Source organism: Talpa europaea, assembly GCF_964194135.1.
Source record: "Talpa europaea genome assembly, chromosome: 6".
Classification (NCBI taxonomy): Eukaryota; Metazoa; Chordata; class Mammalia; order Eulipotyphla; family Talpidae; genus Talpa; species Talpa europaea.
This window is the reverse complement of record NC_140072.1, coordinates 31,063,717-31,084,800: the sequence shown is the minus strand read 5'-3', so window position 1 is coordinate 31,084,800 and position 21,084 is coordinate 31,063,717. Positions and strand designations below refer to the sequence as shown.

Below are 21,084 nucleotides of genomic sequence, written 5' to 3'. Positions count from 1 at the left end.
CATAGATATTATATTCTAATTCATATGCCACAGGGAATTCTCTGGCTGTGGACCTGTTCTCCTATGTCATCCTATTGCTCTGAGGATTAATTAAGTAAATGCCTTTAAAAAGTAACTGACTAAGCACTCTATAAGTGATTATTTACTATTATTATTATTAATCTTATTGTTACTCAGAGAATCTTATGAATGCCTTTGAATAAAAGATGTTTTACTACTGACTAGTATACTTTAAAATTATTAGGATTTGTTCAAATGTACTGATACCTAATGACATTTTTTCCTCAAAATTACAAATCACTGGTACTGTATACTGATCAATTGGCTTCTAACTGATTAAATTACTCACTTTAATTCTAGCAAAATACTACACTACAGTGCCATTGTAGGCCATGTTAGAGACAGAGACAAAAGGAACAATCAGTAATACTAACCTATCTTTACTGAAAATTGTAATATTTATTCAGCATAGACTTTTTTACATTACCTTTAAAAAACCATTGCATATTCCTTGTCTTGATTACTAAGATTTTTATCATTTTCTTATATTTTATATAAAAGGTGACTGTAACTGACCTCACTTATGTCATCCTAGTCCTAAACTTCATCTGTCATAGTAATAAAAAAAAATTACCCCAACCCACAAGCAGTTGGCACATCACTATCCTCTCTGACTCAGTGAAGTTGTAGTAGCTAAATCTAAACCTAGATCCTGGAAACTGAAGCTGCTTTTAGGAGAGGAAAGAGGAATGCTGACTCAGGAAATCACTCTTCTAGACAGGGATAAAAGTTGGAACATGGTCTGATTGAGTGCTAAGAATAAAAGGAAGGCACTTTATACATTCTCATCTTTATTTTGTCATAACAGCAAAATTTAAAAGTCTGGGATTCCCACATTGGTCTATAATACTACTGAGAAAAAGAAAATTGGGGACTTTTCAGACACCAGGTAACATCAAGACCTTTTCTTGAATGAAAGAAAATCTTACCTGACAGAAAACTACCTGGTAACCAATGCTTATGCACCTAGGTACTAGACCAAATCATTTATTTATTTATTTTAATTTTTTTAAAGATTTATTTTTTATGCATACAAGAGGTGAGGTGCAGGCCAGAGATGCAGGGGTGAGAAGATTCACCAAAGTGGGGAACAGAACAGGCATACTGAATGAAATACACTGCTGAGGGGAGCAGTGGGCAAGACAGGAGAGTTTTGCTGCACCATCTGGGTTGCAACCTGGCTGGCTGGGGATCGAACTCGTGCTGCAGAGGCTGCGGGTTGCTTCATAGTATGGTGTGTAATCCCTGCACCACCAGGGAGGCCCATAGACCTAATCATTTAAAAAGTGTAGACAGGGGATATTTTGCCTAGGGTGTTTAGTAATTGCAGCTGCAGACATTAAGTTATTGATTATTATTGGAAATGAATAAACTGACTATATATTTCAATAATATATAAACAAGGTTTCTGATGTCCACAAGGATGAGATATGTGAGAAATTACATAATACTCATTTTTCTTAGCAACTAATTGAATTTTCAAAGTAATCACACATTTAAGTACAGTTACCTGAAATGTTAGATAACTGAAACATACTGCTATCCTCCCAGCAAGGAGATCCCATTTGTTTCTTCCCATGACATTCTAAAGTATTTCTTCCTTCCATTCATGGACTGCTGGAGATGCTTGGATACAGCATTCATTTAATCCTGGACACCAAAATCAGTTTCCTTGGATTGTGTGAGAGTTTGGTCTTTGTATTTTTTATTTTGGTGAATTTTCCTTGGCAAAGGCCTTGCTCCTGCCTGGGAGCTGATTGAGCTTCCATAGAGCCAATATGTTTCTCAGTTCTCCAATTTAAATGCTGCCAAGAATCTCCTAACGTGTGCCATGAGAAATTCAGCAGCACATAAAACCCCATTCATTAAATAAACAGTTAACTAAGCAACCCTTGGCAAAAGGCACAACCCATCTGACATCTGAAGCTCTCGGAGCCTTCCAAAGAAAATAATTAAAGAACACATTAAGAAAAAGTACCCCAGTGCTTAGCAGTCATAATTGAAAAATAACAGTTCTCAATCTGTGGTCTCTAAACTTTTTAGGGTCCTTGAAAAGAGAAATGAAGAACAGTTATATATGCTTAGTCTTTCAACAAACTTAAAAAGGGCTACACACTAACCCACTCTTAGGACAAGCTAAATAGCACAACTATTTGCATCAGACTATAAGTCTGTCAACTCAGTGTGATCACAGAGTCTATCTCATTTTGTCACTTAGGTGCCTTTTATAAATGTTGTCATGTAGGTGCCTTGATGGAGTGAAGTATTCCATAGAGAATACAGTGTGTGCAGTAGATAAAATCTTTCAAAATGTAGACTTCATGGGAAAAAGAAATGAGTTAGGAAATGAGGGAACTATTCATCAAAATGTTAAGATTTGGGGGTGATTAGTTACTTCACAGAATGCTTCCTTTTATTAGAGAAATTCAATTATTTAAATGTTGAGCAATCCCTTCTCATTCATTTATATCTTAGCATTTAAGATCAAATACATTTAAGATCATATTAGTAGCAGTAATGGCTACTCTTTACTCAGTGCCCATGACTAACCAAGCATTTAGCACTGGATGAGCTTAAATAACGATAAAGTAAGTATTAAGGTTTTTTTTTTTTTTTTTTGCATTTTGAAAGGATATGTTTATTTGGAAAAGGAGAAAGAAAAAAAAGAGGTACTTACATAGTCACAGGTGGATAGGAGCAAGTATTAATAATCTTACTGGTTAAGAGGGGAAATTACTTCAGAGAGACTAAGGAATTTACCCAAGGTAGTATAACAAGTAATAACAGGAATTCAAATTTATGCCTGTTTGAATCTATATCCATATCCATATTCATATCCATATGCTAACCCATACCTGTACCTACACAAATATCCCCATCCATATCTAAATATCATGCAACTCCTTGTCTTCATCAGATAATACTTAAATTATAGAACAGATTTACACACAACTTCTCAGTAATAAGTCTACTTTGTAAAATTTTTCCATTGTATGTATTAAAAATAGCTACATTGTCTTTTTTTTTAAGATTTATTTATTTATTTATGTAAGCACTGGGTATAGTCAGAAGCGTGGGAGGGTGAGAGAATTCACCAGAGCCAGAGTGGAGAACAGAACAGGCAGATTGATGAAGTACACCTCTGAGGGGAGCAGTGGGTGGCAGGAGAGTTCTGCGCACCATGTGGGACCCTCGCCCAGGGGCCAGGCACTATAGAAGCTGCGGGCAGCTTCGCAACCCAGCACTCAACCACTGTGCCACTGGGGAGGCCCCGAGCTATATTGTCTAAATGTCAGCCCTCCTGTTTCCTTTGAGGGTTCTCAGATGGCGGTGTGGTTGAGAAGTAAAGGTGGGTAGCCAGGACAAAAAGGAGTTCTTACAACTGGATAATAACAAATTAGATAATCAGCTCGTGAAATCTCAGATTGATGAGACTTAATAGAGTCCCACTTTTTTTTTTTCAATTGCTAGAGGGAACTTTATAATAAAAACAGTGCCATGGAAAGAATACCAAAAATTATAAAATTTATTTTTGGCTCAGGCAGATACCCTTTCTTCTTGGGGAGAAACACAATGAAGTGGAGCCAGAGACTACTTTGCTTCCTCCTGCACTGAGAGTCATTTGCCCTAACCTCCAAGTTTCTCCAATAGATTGACCACATACTGTTACTATTTAATTGCACGAAACTCTACAGAATCTTGTGATTACCGGAATAGAAGTTGCGTGCTTATAACTGTATTTACTGTTGTTTTTCTCATTTTGTTTCTCCATAGTGATACATCAATCCTTCAACTAATACATAAAATAAATTTCTGGCATGAGGCCAGATTTTCTGATGTATTGGAATATAAATTGTTATGATCATTTGTTATGATAGCTTTACAAATATTATCACAGGAATGTAATTCTAAGTAAGATCTAATTTTATTTTACCGTCCTTTTAAGTGAGTTTGAATAATTTGCCACGAGCTTTGTATTACCACATTTTGGAAGGCCCAATCAGAGCAACTTCAATAATTTTGTGTTTCATATGTATATATGAACACACACACACACGTATACACACACACATATACACCCACACACTCATATACACACATATATATTTTATACAGAAAACAAGAAACCTCTATAATATATATTTCTACCATATATAAACAAAGCTATGATAATTAAATGAAGAACTGAATTAGGAGAAAAGGAAGCAAAAGTACTCAGAGACAGAACCTTGCCTCTATGAGAATTTAATGTGTGGCAGGCGTTACACATCAGTAGAAAGAGGAATTAATTAAAAATTGCGGTAATTCAAATAACCATTTTGGTGGGTGGGAATTACTTTGATTTTCACCTTAAATAAGAAAACAAGAGTATTTTCAAATGACCTATAAAAATTTATACACATGTATATAATCAAATGATGAAAATAATATTTTCCATCTCTCTTGCAGGAAAACTCTTTATGCTGAAACAATAATGAACACTCTCAAAAATTGGCATATTAAACTGTTAAAACTTTTTCCTATCTAATACAGCATACACTATGTCATCACAGTTCATTAGGGGAAGGAGAGACTATAGTGAGTGATACTTCATACATATGGATGTGTCCCTGAGTACATATATAAACTAAATGGCACATTTAGTACATATATAAACTAAATAGTATATTGGTATAATATACTAATGGTCACCCCACTCAGAAAAATAATATAAAATCAGATGGTGGGGGGGGTTTCACAGAACTCATGAGGCTAAGGATGCAAAAACACATGAGTTAATCTAGACATAACATTTGGTGTCCCTTTTAGTATCCGGTCAAAGATACTATTCTTTGATTTTTTGGAAGGATAGAGTCCTTAAAAATCAATGATAGTGGCTATGTTTCCCTTACTGAGTCTGGCAAAGGATAAAAAGGTTTTGCATAAAGCAGACATGTTTTGGCCTTATTAGCAGCATCTGCTGGCTTGAAACGGAAGTTTAAACTCTAATTTATGGTGTGTTACATTCTGCAAGATCATGAAAGACTGATGCTGAAAATATTCTCTTCACTTAGTTGCAAAATGCACAGTAAACATTGCAAGTCTATTGTTTCTAGCTAACTTTCCCAGTGTCTTTTAAATATCATCAGTGGGGGAAATAACTGCAATATTTTCCCCCTCAGGAATTTTATTTTCACATTTGAGCATCAGCTTATTGTGAAGCTAACAGAATTTTAAAGTTAATTTACTTTTAAAACTGTTATGATTCTCTTTCTGCCATGTTGCTGAAAAGAAGGCTGCTTTTCATTTGCAATTGTTCAAGAGCCTCTTATAATCCTGAGCCCATGGTAGAGATGACAGTTGTTGTTGTTTTTTTTTTTTTTTAATCTTTTTCAGAGTTCAGAGTACACTGAACACTGTAGTCCCCAAATATTTGAACATGATCAGAGATTGAAGCCAACTGAGACCTTTCCTTAGCTTATCTGAGCCTCAGTTTTCCCATCTAAAAATAAAGGGATTGACCTACTCTTCAACCTTCATTTTTTTTCAGCTTTTATTTTTATTATTGAATCTCAAATCTCACATTACTGTCAATATGGTTCATTTTTCCCATATTTTTTTCCGAAAGTTATTATTGAGCTACCAAATCATTAATGTGAGATAGACATTCCTATTTAATAAAATTCAAGTTCTTTTGCCATATACCCATATGCCACTGAAAGCTTCATTAAATTAACTTCTTAATCCAGGGACAACTCAGTCTTTTAGCTCTCATGGCTGACTTATATGGATGGCATCCAATGTTGTCTAAATAACTTTATAGATACTTCACAGATGGTAGAATGAGGGGAAAATAAAGCAAGAGGTTCTTTCTTTCTTTCTTTCTTTCTTTCTTTCTTTCTTTCTTTCTTTCTTTCTTTCTTTCTTTCTTTCTTTCTTTCTTTCTTTCTTTCTTTCTTTCTTTCTTTCTTTCTTTCTTTCTTTCTTTCTTTCTTTCTTTCCTTCTTTCTTTCTTTCTTTCCCTTTTTCTTTTTCTTTATGTGAATAGGTTGTATTTGTTCATGTTAATTTGGAACTAAGCAAAAAGACTACATTCTCCATATTGCTTACACAAAATTCATTTTTATCCAGATTTCACCTATTTTTCTGGTTTCACCTTAAATGAGTCACATGCCTTTATTGAGAAATGATGCTATTGTAGTGTGTTATTATATTCCGTAGCTAGATATATTTTGATATGGAGAAAGATGCATATTCGGTTGAAAATTTTATCTATACATAATTTCTAAACATTATTAAATAATGGGAGAGAAAACATTAACCCCTACCCCCTAAAGAAATCATTATTCAAAATTCCTCATGTAACTAACTTTTCTTAAAATCATAGTTCCTCAATACTACATACTGTTTTTAAAATGCATTGAACTACTTGAACAGAGTACATTTCCTAGTCTTTATTTTCTATATGCTACCTTGTCTCTGACTCACCTTAATGTATTAGCCTAGGCAACTAGGTGTGCACCTACCTCAGGTGGCTGCATTCAAATTATAAAAAGCAATTTTCTATAATTTTGTGAGCTGGAACCCACAGAGCAAACACTTTCTGTGGTCTAACATTCTGAGTGAAGTCCTTGGTCAGTTAAGCTCAATATATATATACATATGTATGTGTGTATATGTATGTTACCTGCTTTTATAATTGTCTCTTCATGTTGGCAGGAACATTAAGACAAATCTAAATTTTCTCCTTTATCCATGATAATATATATATAAAATTTTTATTTTGGGGGGTGCTACATTCCTTCTTTGGTACTGCCTAGTTGGTAAGTGCTAACAATTGTTTGTATGTCAAAACAGTTATATTCCAAGTGAGCACAACCATTTCTGTGCCTTATCTAAGAACTCTTGTTTTGAAATCATTAAATATTATTAACATATATATTTAGGGCCTCCCCTGGTGGCACAGCGGTTGAGCGCTGGACTGCAAAGCTGCCCACAGCCTCTGCAGTGCCGGTTCAATCCCCGGCCACCGGTAAGAGTCCCACATGGCGCAACAGACCTCTCCTGCCGCTCCCACTGATCCACTCAGCAGTGCATTTCATCAGTCTGCCTGTTCTGTTCCCCGCTCTGGCTCTGGTGAATTCTCTCACCCTCCTGCACTTCTGACTGTACCCAGTGCTTGTAAATAAATAAATCTTTAAATATATATATATATATATATATATTTATATTTGACATGAGTACGCAGTGTAGACATCCCCCAAGATCCAAAAACTTAACATCCCTATGTATCCGTTTCTAAACTGAAATGGCATAAAGCTAAGGAGCAATTTCCATTTATTCATATGGAAATATTTTTGAGCTTCCATGACCTAAAATTTAACCTATTAAGTTATACTAAATAATGCATAAAACCCAAAGTAACACTAAGATAGAGTAAAAACAGGAGTGGCATGATGAAGTTGTTCCCAGGGAAGGAGCCCAGAAGCCACTCACACACCTCACAAGTGTGTTGAGCCCTGGACCCACCCACGAACAAAGTCTCGTGGCCTTTGTTGTTTGTCAGCTTTTGTGGTAAAAAGCAATATCCTCCTAGCAGATTCCCTACTATTAACTAAAACAGCTATTACTGTAGGTCTTTTCTAAGAGTAAAGTGGAAACTTTTAAAACCTGCATATATGCATTATCTACTTCTCTGTCTAATAGATGTGTAATATATATTCTAAAATATCTGTAGATTTTTTTCTGTGTATCCGCTTTGACATATATTACATGTAAACAAAACACTGAGTAATGTTTGACTGTGTATATGTGTATGGCCACATATAATTTACACATGACTAATACACATACAGCATAGCACATATTTAAGATAAATAAAACTCATTTATTCTCAGTGAACCTTGTTCTATTGGACAGGCATACATAATAAATAAACTGCATTTTATTCGGTACATTGTTACCTGAATATGTGCCTAACACATACTTACCTAATTGAGTCAAAGTGTAGAGATTAAAAAATAATTTCAAAATAGTAAGTGACTTAATAATGTTAGGGAGGAACATTGCAGTACATTTTGTTTCTTTTTTTGAGTAGTTCTTTATTTGGGTCATGACAAAGCAAATGCAAGTTATTTCCTACTGCTGGGTTGCCCTGGTACTGTTCACTTACTTGCTAACTCTTAGTTATGTTTTGAAACAGGCACACTGCTATAAAAAGAGGATGCATTGACAGATCACAAGACCAAAGAATTAAATTCAGATATTTAAAAGTCTTACTTCTTTTAATAGAATAAAATACATTTAAAACACACAAAACATAAAACTAAAACAGTAGTCCCCTGAGGTAATTCTTAAAACTCACAGAATTTTAGAATATATACACCTTCTAGGTGACATACCTATTGAAAAAAAATACAATGTAACTTATAATCCTAGAAACAGATATAAGCCCTTCTTAAACTGGACTTCAAGAGACATTTTAATCAAGAAGCACGTGAAAAATGTCTCTGCTTAATTATGATGTTTGGTTCACTTAGAGATATTTTAAGGAGGAAGACTGGGGGGAAAAAATAACTGCTTCTTGGAATGATCCATTTAACTCATAGCAAAGTCATACATAGCACAATGACAACTAAATGATTGTGGATCTACTTAGTAATTGCTATCAAAAACTAAGTGAAATTTCCTGCTGTGACAAATTTGAAGTTAACATCCTTAGATACTCAGGGTATTAGTCATGGTCATAAGGAAAGGCAGGCAATGAGCTCTGCTACCACATATTATTTTTTTAAATAAGGCAATGTTATATATATCCTAGGTTGCTTGCGAGGAAGAAACACCTTACTACATATAAATCTCTAAATGGGGGCCTGAGAGAAGTAAATACTCCATAAATCAGAATTGATTTTTGTTTTAGGGTATATGGTGATAGTAGTAATTTTGTTCATGTTATATGTCACAGACCCCCTCTTGTGAGTGAAAGTAAAACTTCTAGGATCATTATTTTGTTCTGTATGTTTTCTGGCTAAGGAGTTTCATCAGTAGAGAGAGCCTGTAGTGTACTTCATACTACAACATAAATACTGCAAAGGAAGCCCTGATGTGCTTTGATTTCATTGACTGTGCTGATTGTAGCACTCTGTGAATTACTTTAAAACATTTGCTGATCATCTATTATGTGCCATGTAAGCTCGTCTCCTTGTCATAACATTTATATTGTGCAACTCCATTTATTATAAGAATAATACTGTTATTCATAACAATAGCACCATTAATAAGAGCAAGTAATATTTACTTGCGTACTTTGTTCTGACAGGTTGTGTCAGAACCTGTTGTTTTTTCCAGAATGGAAAAAAAATAAGTTTTTTACAAAAACCCTAATGTGATCGTTGTTATTATCCCCATTTTACAGATAAACAGCTATGTGAGCTTCAGGGGTTTACATAAGGTCTCAGGATTGCAAATAGATGAGCGAGACTTCTCTCTGAAATCTGACTTGAGAACTAGGTTCTCAGTCCTTACTTGTTATTATTGCCAAGTATGAAGGAGGTAACTCTGATTAGAATGAGCTGTTCATGATCTCTGGGAGGGTGTCACCAGGATTTAGATATCTCAGAGTTCTTTGATTTCAGTGTGTCCCTTCATTTCCATAAGTTAAGGTATGGAAAGCCTTGATCAAAGCATGCTAATTAATTCAAGAGCCTCATTAAAATTTCTAAGCTGAAACATATTTATAACAAAAAAAAGTTATTGAGTAGCAAATGCTTTCCTACTGATCAACTTCTTTAACATGCTCCCACTTCCTATGGAAAGAACTTTATCTATCAGCCACCAGTTCTTTAATACCATCTGTTCAAACCTTATGTAGATATAATCCTTGAGGCATGTCTGTGTACCTAAGAATGTTGTGAGCTTTTTCTTTATAATGGAATAGTGTTTCCATATATGAGAATAGAGAAATGTATGCTGCCATCAAAACCATAAATGGAAAATGCCAGAAAAAGAGATGGGGCAATAGGGCATGTTTTTCCTTTGCCCCAAATCATGCAGACTAATGGGGGAAAAATTTAAGACTTTGTAGATATGATATGCCTTTTCTTTATAGAAGTCCATTTTAGAAATTTGGGAAAAAGAGAATTCAGACAACTTGGCTGAGGTAGTAACCCTGAGATCATACTAAGTCTCTTTCCAGACTATCAAACTCCTAATCCTGTTTCCACTGCCTTTTTTAAGATTATTATGAAGATCAAGTAATATACCTAATGACTCTAAAATTTCAAGCTAGGAAAATAAAAATACAAGCATTACTCCAATTCTTGCATATTTGTGTGAGGAACACAAATTTCTAACAAAATGTTGGGAGAAAGGAAAAGTTTTTCATTGAAATTATATGGCAAATTTTAAAAAAAGCAGATAACAAATAAAAACAAAAACACTCTTTATGTTTCTATTCCTTTGGGTCTTATAAACACCTGAAGCAGGGAAGTAGAATTCAATACTTTGAATTACTCTTCATAATAATATCCCCAAAGAAATCCTCATTTTATAAACAGATTCAAATGAGTATGCAATTACATTATCACTAGTTGTTAAGATGATAGAGTATATAGTTATTTGTTAAAAGTTGAAGAAAATAAATTATAACTTTTAACACAAATTAAAAATGATATGTGAATAATTAAAAAGTTATTCCATGATTGAGCACCGCATTATCCTAGAAAGAAATAAAAAATTAACCCACATATGAATTTTCAGAAGGTTTACAATGCTTACTGACTGCTTATTCCTGAACAATAGTCAGGCTGTTTGAAGAGTAAGTCTAACTTTAGAAAAGTAGGATGATGAGGTCATTTTGAAATCTGGGTCAGATGAAGTAGTAGTGTAAATCTGAAGGCTATCAACTTGCTATCCAAAATTGCTTTTCTGTCTTTTAGAGTTGCTTTTAAAGAATACAAAATGGAAAATAAAAAAAGTACATTGTGCTCTTTCTCAAGATAGTCCTTCTAGGAAAATGATTCTACCTCTGGAGAGTTTTACCTCAGCTGTTGCTCACTCTAAAAGTTATTTACACCCCACAGAATGATTTTAAAGGTGAAGTTAGACTATAATCTTGAAACTAGGTTAAAAAGTTGAAGGTAGAATTTTAGAAAATATTCAGAAAATATTTCACGAGTGTCTACTATGTGCTAGCATTGATCTTGTGTTGGGCTATAATGAGCAAGGTCTCTGCTGCATAAAGCATCATTTCTCATGGAAATTTATATACTTGTGGGAGGGGAGGTAGGAGCGAGGTGTTGTACATGACTAACCCTAAAAAATGTGATGAAGGGAATCCCTACTTTTCTTCTCCATCTCCCAAAAATGCTTTATCACAATTCCTATTTGAGATTATAAATGTCTCACTAAAAGCCAAATCTAGAATTGTCCTAGCCTCACATCCTTCAATGTTTGGGTATCTGATGACAGTCTCATGAGGCAAAACACCCAACCTTATACCCACTTACTCATGTCACAAACACCCAATTCTGTGGCCATGGTTCTACTACAGTATTGTTAGTTAACACCGATCATTATCAGCTCCGTCATTTTGGCCAGGAAATATTCATTCCCGACCGATATGTATGTCTAATGGATCCCCATATATTAGAATAAATCACCAGGAAAATGAAGAGAATATAAATCTGGATAGCTTGAAAGTCACAACGAGAGGTTGTACAATATTGAAAATCATCCATGAAAGCATTTTCTTCAATTCTAAAGATCTCCAAAGAAAGGCAATCCTAAATCAACTTTCTCAAGGCTTAATAGCTTTCTCTTTTCAAGGAAGTGTACTTAAGAATTAATCTAATTCCTTTTATTATTGCTCAAATTCATTTTCTCTTCTTTTGTTGTCAATAAATTCTTGTTAAACCATTATACATATTTGTTTAAAGAATAAAGGATATGGTATTCTTTATAATAATCCTTGCTCAAGATAGTTAAACTGAAACACCAGGACTAGCTTTGAAAAGATGTGACTTATTTAGTTGGCACAAATTAAGAATAAAATTCCAATTACGTGTATGTGCTTAATTTCTAAACGTTTCCTTATAATGGATTAATTTGAAACGCAAATCCCTGTGTCTATTAGATGATAAAGTGATGATATTTCTTACCTGCACTTTAATGTAGTTGATATTTATTGAAATCTTAACAATGTGTCTGACTTTGAATTGATTGCATTTAAGTAGCTTTTCTCACTTATAAGCATTTTCTTCTTCAATTGTTATAACCATCCTGTGAGGCATCATGTAACTATCAGGAAACAAAACAAGGCTTAAGTAATCATAATATTATGTAATGCTGGAGACAAAATTTGAAATCAGAGAATATATTACAAAAGCTTACAAACTTCTTTACTCTGAAAATTTAAGTATCCATTAACAAATCATGTCAGAAAACTCATCAGCGACATTAACAGTTAGCTCAATTGGCCAAGATTTGGAAGAAATAACTGCTATGTTAACCTTTTTAACTTTATAGCACTAATCAAACACAAATAATCTTATTCTTTCTGTCACATAAATATGGTTTTATATGTAGATAAATGAATTTAGAGTCTGATGTAGGCTGCTGAGAAATTTTGAGTGCCTTAAAATAATTTAGATAGGTATCTGAATGTAGATAACTAATTTATCCTTAAGTTAGTATGACATATCTTTTGAAATGTAATTATCCATGGTGTACACTTTGTAGTGAAAAGGTATGTATCTCTCGGTATCCTTGTGTCAAAATACCTGTGAATTTATTAAAGTGATATGACAGCAGATACATGTGATTTAGAGCCCTGCCTATGGGTTTATACAAAGTGCTATTTGGAAGCCCCAAAGCCCTAGGACTCTCATCCAGGATCAGAACTACCCAGCCACTTTAGATGAAGTACCTTGGAAAACGAACCAATTTTGCTCTGCCCTTTTTTAACATTAAAAGTGAAATAGAACAGAAGTAATACAGGTTGAATGGATTTAGAGCAAATACTACATTCCAGAGTTACCTAACATATTTCAAACAGATATTAATGTAGGGCAGGCCAAGAGAGAGTCACATTTTAGTGTATTTTGACTTTCATGAGAAAATTATGACTGTTTTCAATCTCAACATGTTGTGATTAATCTTTGTAAAAAAAGATAGTAAGAATTAATCTTTATAAAGTTATCTTGCAGTTAATATATGGACTGTAAAAGAAATCTCTATTTTGGGAGACTGGTATTTAAAAGTATCTATTGTCAAGTACTTTAGTGACAGGAAATACCTCAATATTTATATTTAATAAAGTATATTAGCCAGCTAACAAAAGCAAATGACTTTTATAAGTTCAAGTCTGCACATAATAAAATTATATTGAAATGGTTACTGTTTAATAAGTTGACACTTGAATTTTATTTGGCTGAAAAAATGCATTATTACATGCCTTTTCATGATCTACTTAGAAGTTATATGGGCTGCAAACAAGTTCTAGATATTAAATATGAGACCTACTTTCTCACTATTATCCTGTGCCCACAGGTTGTTTATAAAAATAATGATGTAAGACTGGAATTATCCCGACTTGCCAAGCAAGGAGACCCTAAAATGAAGATCCACGGAGTGGTGGCATTTAAATGTGAGAATGTTGCAACTTTGGACCCAATCACTTTTGAAACCCCAGAATCTTTCATCTCTTTGCCCAAATGGAATGCTAAGAAAACAGGTTCCATTTCATTTGACTTCCGCACAACAGAGCCAAATGGTCTCATCTTATTTAGTCATGGCAAGCCAAGACACCAGAAAGATGCCAAGCACCCACAGATGATAAAAGTTGACTTCTTTGCTATTGAGATGCTGGATGGCCACCTCTATCTCCTTCTTGATATGGGGTCAGGTACAATAAAAATCAAGGCACTGCAGAAGAAGGTGAATGATGGAGAATGGTATCATGTGGACTTCCAGAGAGATGGACGGTCAGGTAATTTTTTCCATTTTTCTATGCTGATTATCTGCTGGACCACCCCCCACCCTCCCCCTTCCCACTTCTAAGGAATTAAAACCAAGACATTAAATAGTCTCTGCATTTCTCTCTGTAGGGTAAAGGAAATTGTTATTATTTCTATTTCACATCATATAAAAATGAGAATGAGATAATCAATCATCATAGTTGGGCATCAAAGCCCAAATGTTCAAGTGACTTCTAGAATAACTTCTTAAATGAACATTTATTGGATAATCAAGTGCCAAATCTTGCAAGAAATTTCATCTTGAATTTGCAATTGAAAAAATTCAGGGTTCTTCTATTCCCAATTATATCATTGGGTGTTTGGAGGTGCGTGATGTATTAAATACAAAACAATGATTAAAAAAAAAAACTCCATACACAAAATTCTCAGATTAATACAGCACACATTTTTTTTATAATCCAAGGTGGAACAATGATATAAAAAAATCAATACAATGAGATTTTCAAGGACACAGGAAAAACCTGGCTTCTTTCCAAGAAGCTTCCTTTTCTGATAAAAGATGTGTGGAATACCACCAATAAAGATTCATTCTGCTGCATCCTTTTGCCGCATGTTTGTGTGTGTGTGTGTGTGTGTGTGTGTAGTGAATGGAAAGGGGATGTTTTAGAGAAGGATTGAAGAAATATCAATCTTACAGTGAAATATGGGAGTTAATTAGGGGCTTTTGGGAGTTGATTAGATTTAGGTTTGGGCACCATGATCTTATAGGCCGAAGAAATAGCATTTGTGGAAATCTAGAGGTGGGGAGGGAAAGACAAAGAGGCTGAGAAGCAATTTATTTCAGTTATACAATTACACAGTATTTTCTTTACCTTGTGTGCCATAACTTGATTATCACCCTGACAATTAAAACAATCTTCTTATAATAGAAGACAACTGAATTTACACCTAAGTACTCTTTATCTTTCCCCATTTGCTTATACACCATGCTATCTACTCTGATGTTCTGCTAAATAGTAGGGATAGTTTTCACAAGACAATTTTTTAAGGACCAAGATTTCTTCATTTTGAAATATATTGGGAAGGACTTAATAGTCACTGGATCCCAATTCCAGTGAGAAGGGGTTCAATAATGAGGAGACTTAAGATTCTGTCTTTTTTTGCAAAAATTCCAGGGCCGTTGATGATCAGTCAAATTTGGGAACCAAAGACCAGGTTACTAAAAGTGCTTCTTCCAGATCCAATAATCTGTAATTGCCATTTTATTTTAGAGGAGCCATGTTGAAGTCCTAGCTGAGGTCATATCCTCATACCCTCCTTTCATAGACTCCCCAGTCACTTGTTTTTCCTGGTCTCTCTGCCAGACAAATATGTCCTATTTTATTGTTATCCATATCTTGTCCTGTTTACTGATCAGGGATATTGTCTTTACTCTCATAGAAATATACTTCAATTTCCCCAATTAAACAAAGCAATGGAATGTATGAAAATTATGAAGGAGCTGAAGTGGAGGTAGGGAACAGAAGGAAGGTTGATGTTCCTTGCTCTGAGCCCCAGATGTCTCAGACACTGTTTCTGAGTCTTCTGTCTCTGAAACTTGGCCTCCCTAATGTTCTTTCAATTCCCTAAAGAAGTCCAAAGGAAAATTAGTAACCATTTTGTGCAAACCGCTATTTTCTCACTTTTCTCCAGTATTTTTGATTGAGAGTAGAGAGTAAAAGATTTTTTTTACCGTACTTTACTTTACAGATCCATTAAGAATTGGATTCTTTGTTTTTCTGATTTATTTTGAGATGAGTTCATTGATGGGAATGTAAGATTATAGCAGTAGAGAGGCACTTTGTCTTCCTCTAGCCAATTTCTACCAGAGTAAGCTGTTAATTTGCTACTTAGGAAATTTCAAACAGAAAACTTAAAAAAGGGCAGGAGCATGGACTTATCTTTTGGTTTAAAATATTAATTTGTGAATAGTATAATGGGATTTATATCTAGAATAAAATTTTGAAAATGACTTTACAGCAAATACAGAGTTTTTTGTCAGATTTTGATAAATTCTTAAAACATGACTTATCAGATTAATGGGACTTTCAGAAGTTCAAAGGGGCCAAATACCATACTTCAAATCAGTTGTATTTTATTTACATAAAAATAAGGTATTTCCTAACTATATGACAAACTACATGGTTGATGTAAAAATGTTAGTAAATACAAAAGAATATAAAAAGGAAAATAAAGCCATCCATTGTTCATTTGATAATGACGATTTATACCTAGATTTTTTTGCCATCATTTTTCTATACAAACGTGTGCATACGTCTAGATCAGTTGGTGTGCGTATACATATATATGCCTCTGTCATTCTATACATATATGTTTTGTGTATATATATGTTTATATACAAACACACAACACAAACACACACATACATATAGAACAAAATTAATTGGAGTTTTTATGAGGTCCCTTATTATAAGGAGAAAGTAATGATGCACTCTAATTAATTTCCCAAATTCAGTGGATGGCCTATTATAATAAGGATCAAATAAATACTTTAATCCACAAGCCAAATAAAAGCTACTTTTTTCTATATAAGCTCTTTAATTCATCCAAATTACCAATAGTTTATTAGCTTCCCTGGTTATACCCTTATTGGAAAAGGTGAAAAGCAGAGAACATCTAATTTAATTTGCAAAACTCAGTGATGGGTAGGAAGAAGAGAGAGTGCTATTTGCATTAAGAAAGAAAATAAGCAAAACATGAGAATTTTGTTAGAATCCAATGGAAAGATTAAGTTAGTATGCTTGATGGTGTTTTTGATGGTAAAGTACTTTTATTTGATTACAATTTCAGATTAGTGAGTTGGAAAAAAACAATGTAAAAAACAAAGCTCATTCACTAAACTAAGTTCTGTCCTTTACTAAATTGGAAAAAAAGAGAGTTCATATTATGTTGGACTAGCTCTAGGGAGTTTAATGTAATTTTAATAACTTTAGCTGTTAATATTTTATATATAGTATTTTAATTAAGTTCTGTGTTTGCACACTGCATTGGTTTGGAATAAGGCAGCCTTTTAAAAATTGAATGAATGAATAGCTATGCTAGCTTTTATTTCACTTAAAGGAAATTTCTGATTTAGGCTGGTAAGATACTAAGATGTATAGCTCAGTTAAAATCAAGAAACATAATTTCAAGAAATAATTCACTGGGCCATTTTTTCATATAATTTATATCCAGAAACCAATTTTAATATTAGTTTTAATATAATTTGGGAAAACAGTAGTGCTAAGACAAGAGGGTAAAAGGCTGCTTTCTGACTCGTGGATGATGAAGGTCGTATCTATTGATTTGTCGGCAAAACCCCTAAGCAGAATACTTAAAAACATTTAATGAGGCATGTTATTTCTATTATTAAAGTAGTGGGAGCCCAGGCTTAAGAGTTATTCTTTCTGCTGTTGACCGTTCTAAAATAAATAAGAATAAGGGCCACAACACTTAATTTGATGCCGTGGCTATAATGGTCATAGATAGGGTAAAACTGCATTTGTCGCACAGGTCCTGGTACTTTCTTGTGCATTGGGGATTCCTCAATAAATATTTAGTAAAATATTTGAATTCTCAGTGCCATAACACCCCTTACTATTTTAAAAATAGGAGCATCATCTTCATATTTGAAATAAAATAGCACTCCTTTAGTTGTAAATGTAGCATTTTTAAGGATTGACATTATTTCCTGAAAATAATTCATGCTATTCTTACAAATACGGTCATGCAATGTCAACCTCTAAGCCCAGACACTCTGAGGAAGTTAAAAAATGGTTGGAGGATTCTCAGAAGCCTGGTACAAAAATGACAAGCTTTTATGAGAACAGGACTGTTCTTCCTGCTTGTACATGAGATCCCTTCCCTACATCATTTAGCAAACATGTAGGCAGAAGAAAAATTAATCATGAGGGAAGGTATTCGCTCCTTTCTGAGGACTGAGATACACAGCCAGAGTAAGCATGCGAGTGACAAGGAAAAGGTACTCATGCTGTCCATGTTTCTGATAGTTTGCCCATCTGTCCTTACTTCCTAAAAAGTGAGTAGGTGAACCCCTTCTTTGATGAAAAATATTTCCTTTATAGAATTTCATTTTCAGCAAAATTGAAGATTTTGCCTTATCTGCCCTTTCTTCCATTCTGTGACTAGGGAGAAGGAGAGACACTTTAATCCCCATGCTTTGACTAATACTGTTTGACCACAGCCATTCTCTATGTACAACGTAGCTTCTCCCATTGCCTGCTTAGTCTGTGAGCAGTGACATGGGAAGTCAAGCGGGCTGAGCCATGGATGACATTTTAGGTCCTGTGCTAAACTGGCAAAGAAAGAACCACACAAAGTGAATGCATGATTTTTCTGGATCAGCCTATGACTGGAATGCTTCAAAAAGGTGGATATCCTCCATGGCTAGCTTAGCTACTTTACAGAGTAAAACCTTAAGTTGCAGAGTTAATAGATATGATTGAAGAGCCTCATTACTCTGCAAACTTTGCAGGTCTTATAAACAGCTGAACATTTTCTTACCAGTCCCTCCTCTGTTTGCAGGGTTCCCTTTTCCTCTCCTTTGGTCCCAAAGCGAACACAAAACAGCTGCCCAGGTATTTAGCTAAAGTGTGAAATGTGCTAAAATTAGGATGAGGTTAATGACTATTTTCTTTGGGCACAAATATTGTTTAAATTTGTGTTAAGCTCTTTGGTTCAGTCAAGGGTATCCTCTGAAGTATTTTTATACCAAACTGCCAGTCATTTTTTTTGCAAACCATTATTACACATTGAAATCAAAAAGAAAACTCATTATTCTTGTCAAATTCTGCTTGTGTACAGCAGGGTACAGCAGATTGTATCAGCAGTTATTCATGGTTAAGCCTACATTTAACAGCTAAGAAGCCATTGAGATTTGAATTGAAGTCCTAGAGTTCCAGTTTAAGAACCAGAAATTACAGTGGGAAAAGCACAAGGCTCACTTCAGAGCACGTAATTAGAGGTTTATAGTAATCACTGTTTGATGTGAACAGTACTTCCTAGCTATCTATTACCAGCACTGATTTCTGTGTAGACCATTCATGAATCACTACACTTAGACTTTTCTACTTGAACAGCCATTAGACTATTTCTCTGCTAGGTCTTGATTTGAACTTGTCTTCTGATGATAAACATTCCTCCCAGGCTTTTGCCAACTAACCGGTTGCATATTTTGAAATAATTTTAAGTGAATTAATGATACTTCATTTCAAATCAATGTCCATAAACCATTACCCACCAATGTGGAGACTAACATACCTTATCAATGATTTATCAATTATTTGACCATGATGGTGACTGGATGGAGTCTATTAATTGATGTCTATATTTACTGATTTGTTCTGAATAGGTTTTTAAAAGTTATCTATTATCTTCCCCTCACTCAAAACATTTTTAATTGTTCACATTTTCTTCCAATCTTTGTTAGCATGTACATATATTTTTTATAGTTCAAATTATGGCATAAATATAATTCTTAAGGCTATTTGATATTATGTCATAAGTTTTTTGCTCAAATATATATGTGATAAAATTTACTCTGGGAATTATGAGAACAACCCCTGAGAATCAGAGGAGAGCTTTGCAGAGGCACCGTAATGAGCCTCCCAAGCAATAGGACTCAAAGGTATTAACATGAATAGAAAAGAGAAAGTCACAGAGATAAGCATTAATGGTACTCATCCAAGCACCTTCCAGGGGACTTGACTACCTCACTGCTATTGTAAAGACAGAGGCAGGTTGTCTTAATTGAAAACGAGGGCATATCAGACCACCCTAAGCTATCATTGCTCACCTAGCCTTACTTCATGGACTGTCCTTGTTCAGAAAGCACATTCCCCATACTTTTGATTAAGATTCACCTCCCTTTGTAAGTCTGACTGCAGTAGAGATATAAAATGGATCAATTATATACATATGAATATTCTGGTTCCTGTACCAATTAAATCTCCCATCATAAATGAATAAATAGAAATGTGGATTATAAATTGGCTTCCCACATTGGCAGAGCTTATGGGAAGTATTCCATATCCTTTGATAGTTAATTTCTCAAAGAGAATTAAAAACTTGGAATTCTTATTTTGTATATGGGTCTTATGACTTGGTAAATATCAGTCAATCCCTGAGAGATGGAACCTCACTCTATATATCCAATGCATCTCTTTTCTGGTCTTACCTGGCTCAGGGGCAGAGCCTGGGCTATGATATCATTTGTACTCTTGGAGACAGGCAGAGCACACCCAGATGCAGTGATCCTCACGATGGAATGCTGAGATGAAATCTTATTTCTTTAAAATACTACAATTTCTGCAAAGCAGATCACTTAACTGATATTTATAATACCCCTGCATTGTAAATGATCATTTAAAAATTTTGTATAGATGCACACGTATATTGTTACATATATGTATGTATGTCTATATATTTGCATGTGTTTAACACGTGACATAGTGTGCTATTAATGAAAATGTAGAGACAACTCAAAAATGTGTAAGTGAAGAGTTTCCATTTGCTACACACTTCCTTCATCAGTGTACTTTCTCCTCCATAGGTAACTGCTAAAATAATGTGATGCTGAAAAAATCTCAGGTATTTTTCTATGTATCAGTAAAACTATAAAAATATTTATACAGATAAAGTTAATACAGAGTTTTATTGTTATATACAAATATCATTCTTCACTATTTAAAAACCTACTGAGACCCTTCTCTGTGCCATTCTTTATGTAGTGACATCGTGTATTGCTTACTTTGAACATAGCAATATTTGCTTAATTATTCTACTATTGATGGGCACCTAACTTTTTACTTTCAAAAAAATTTCACTGTTTCAAACTAATTTATAAAGTCTTCTTTATAAATTTATGCATTGATGCATATTGGTCATAATTTCTATAATAGAGATTCTGAGAAAAGAAATTATAAGAAATTATAAGAATAAGAATACATTATAAGAATATTTTTTTAAATTTTAAAGATAAACACAGTTTATTTTACTAGCAGACTGTTTC

General features: G+C 34.1%; 1 protein-coding gene across 31 annotated transcripts in view; it reads left to right on the top strand.

The window, feature by feature from the left end:
- Positions 1 to 21,084, top strand: part of NRXN1 (neurexin 1) — a gene marked incomplete at its 5' end in the record, with an annotated part of 1,024,512 nt that overhangs the window by 431,727 nt on the left and 571,701 nt on the right. For all 31 annotated transcript variants that reach the window (XM_084235920.1, XM_084235919.1, XM_084235910.1 and 28 more), the window contains one exon: positions 13,588 to 14,026. In XM_084235920.1, coding sequence (XP_084092046.1) covers positions 13,588 to 14,026 — 439 coding nt within the window. The remainder of the gene's footprint in view (positions 1 to 13,587; positions 14,027 to 21,084) is intronic.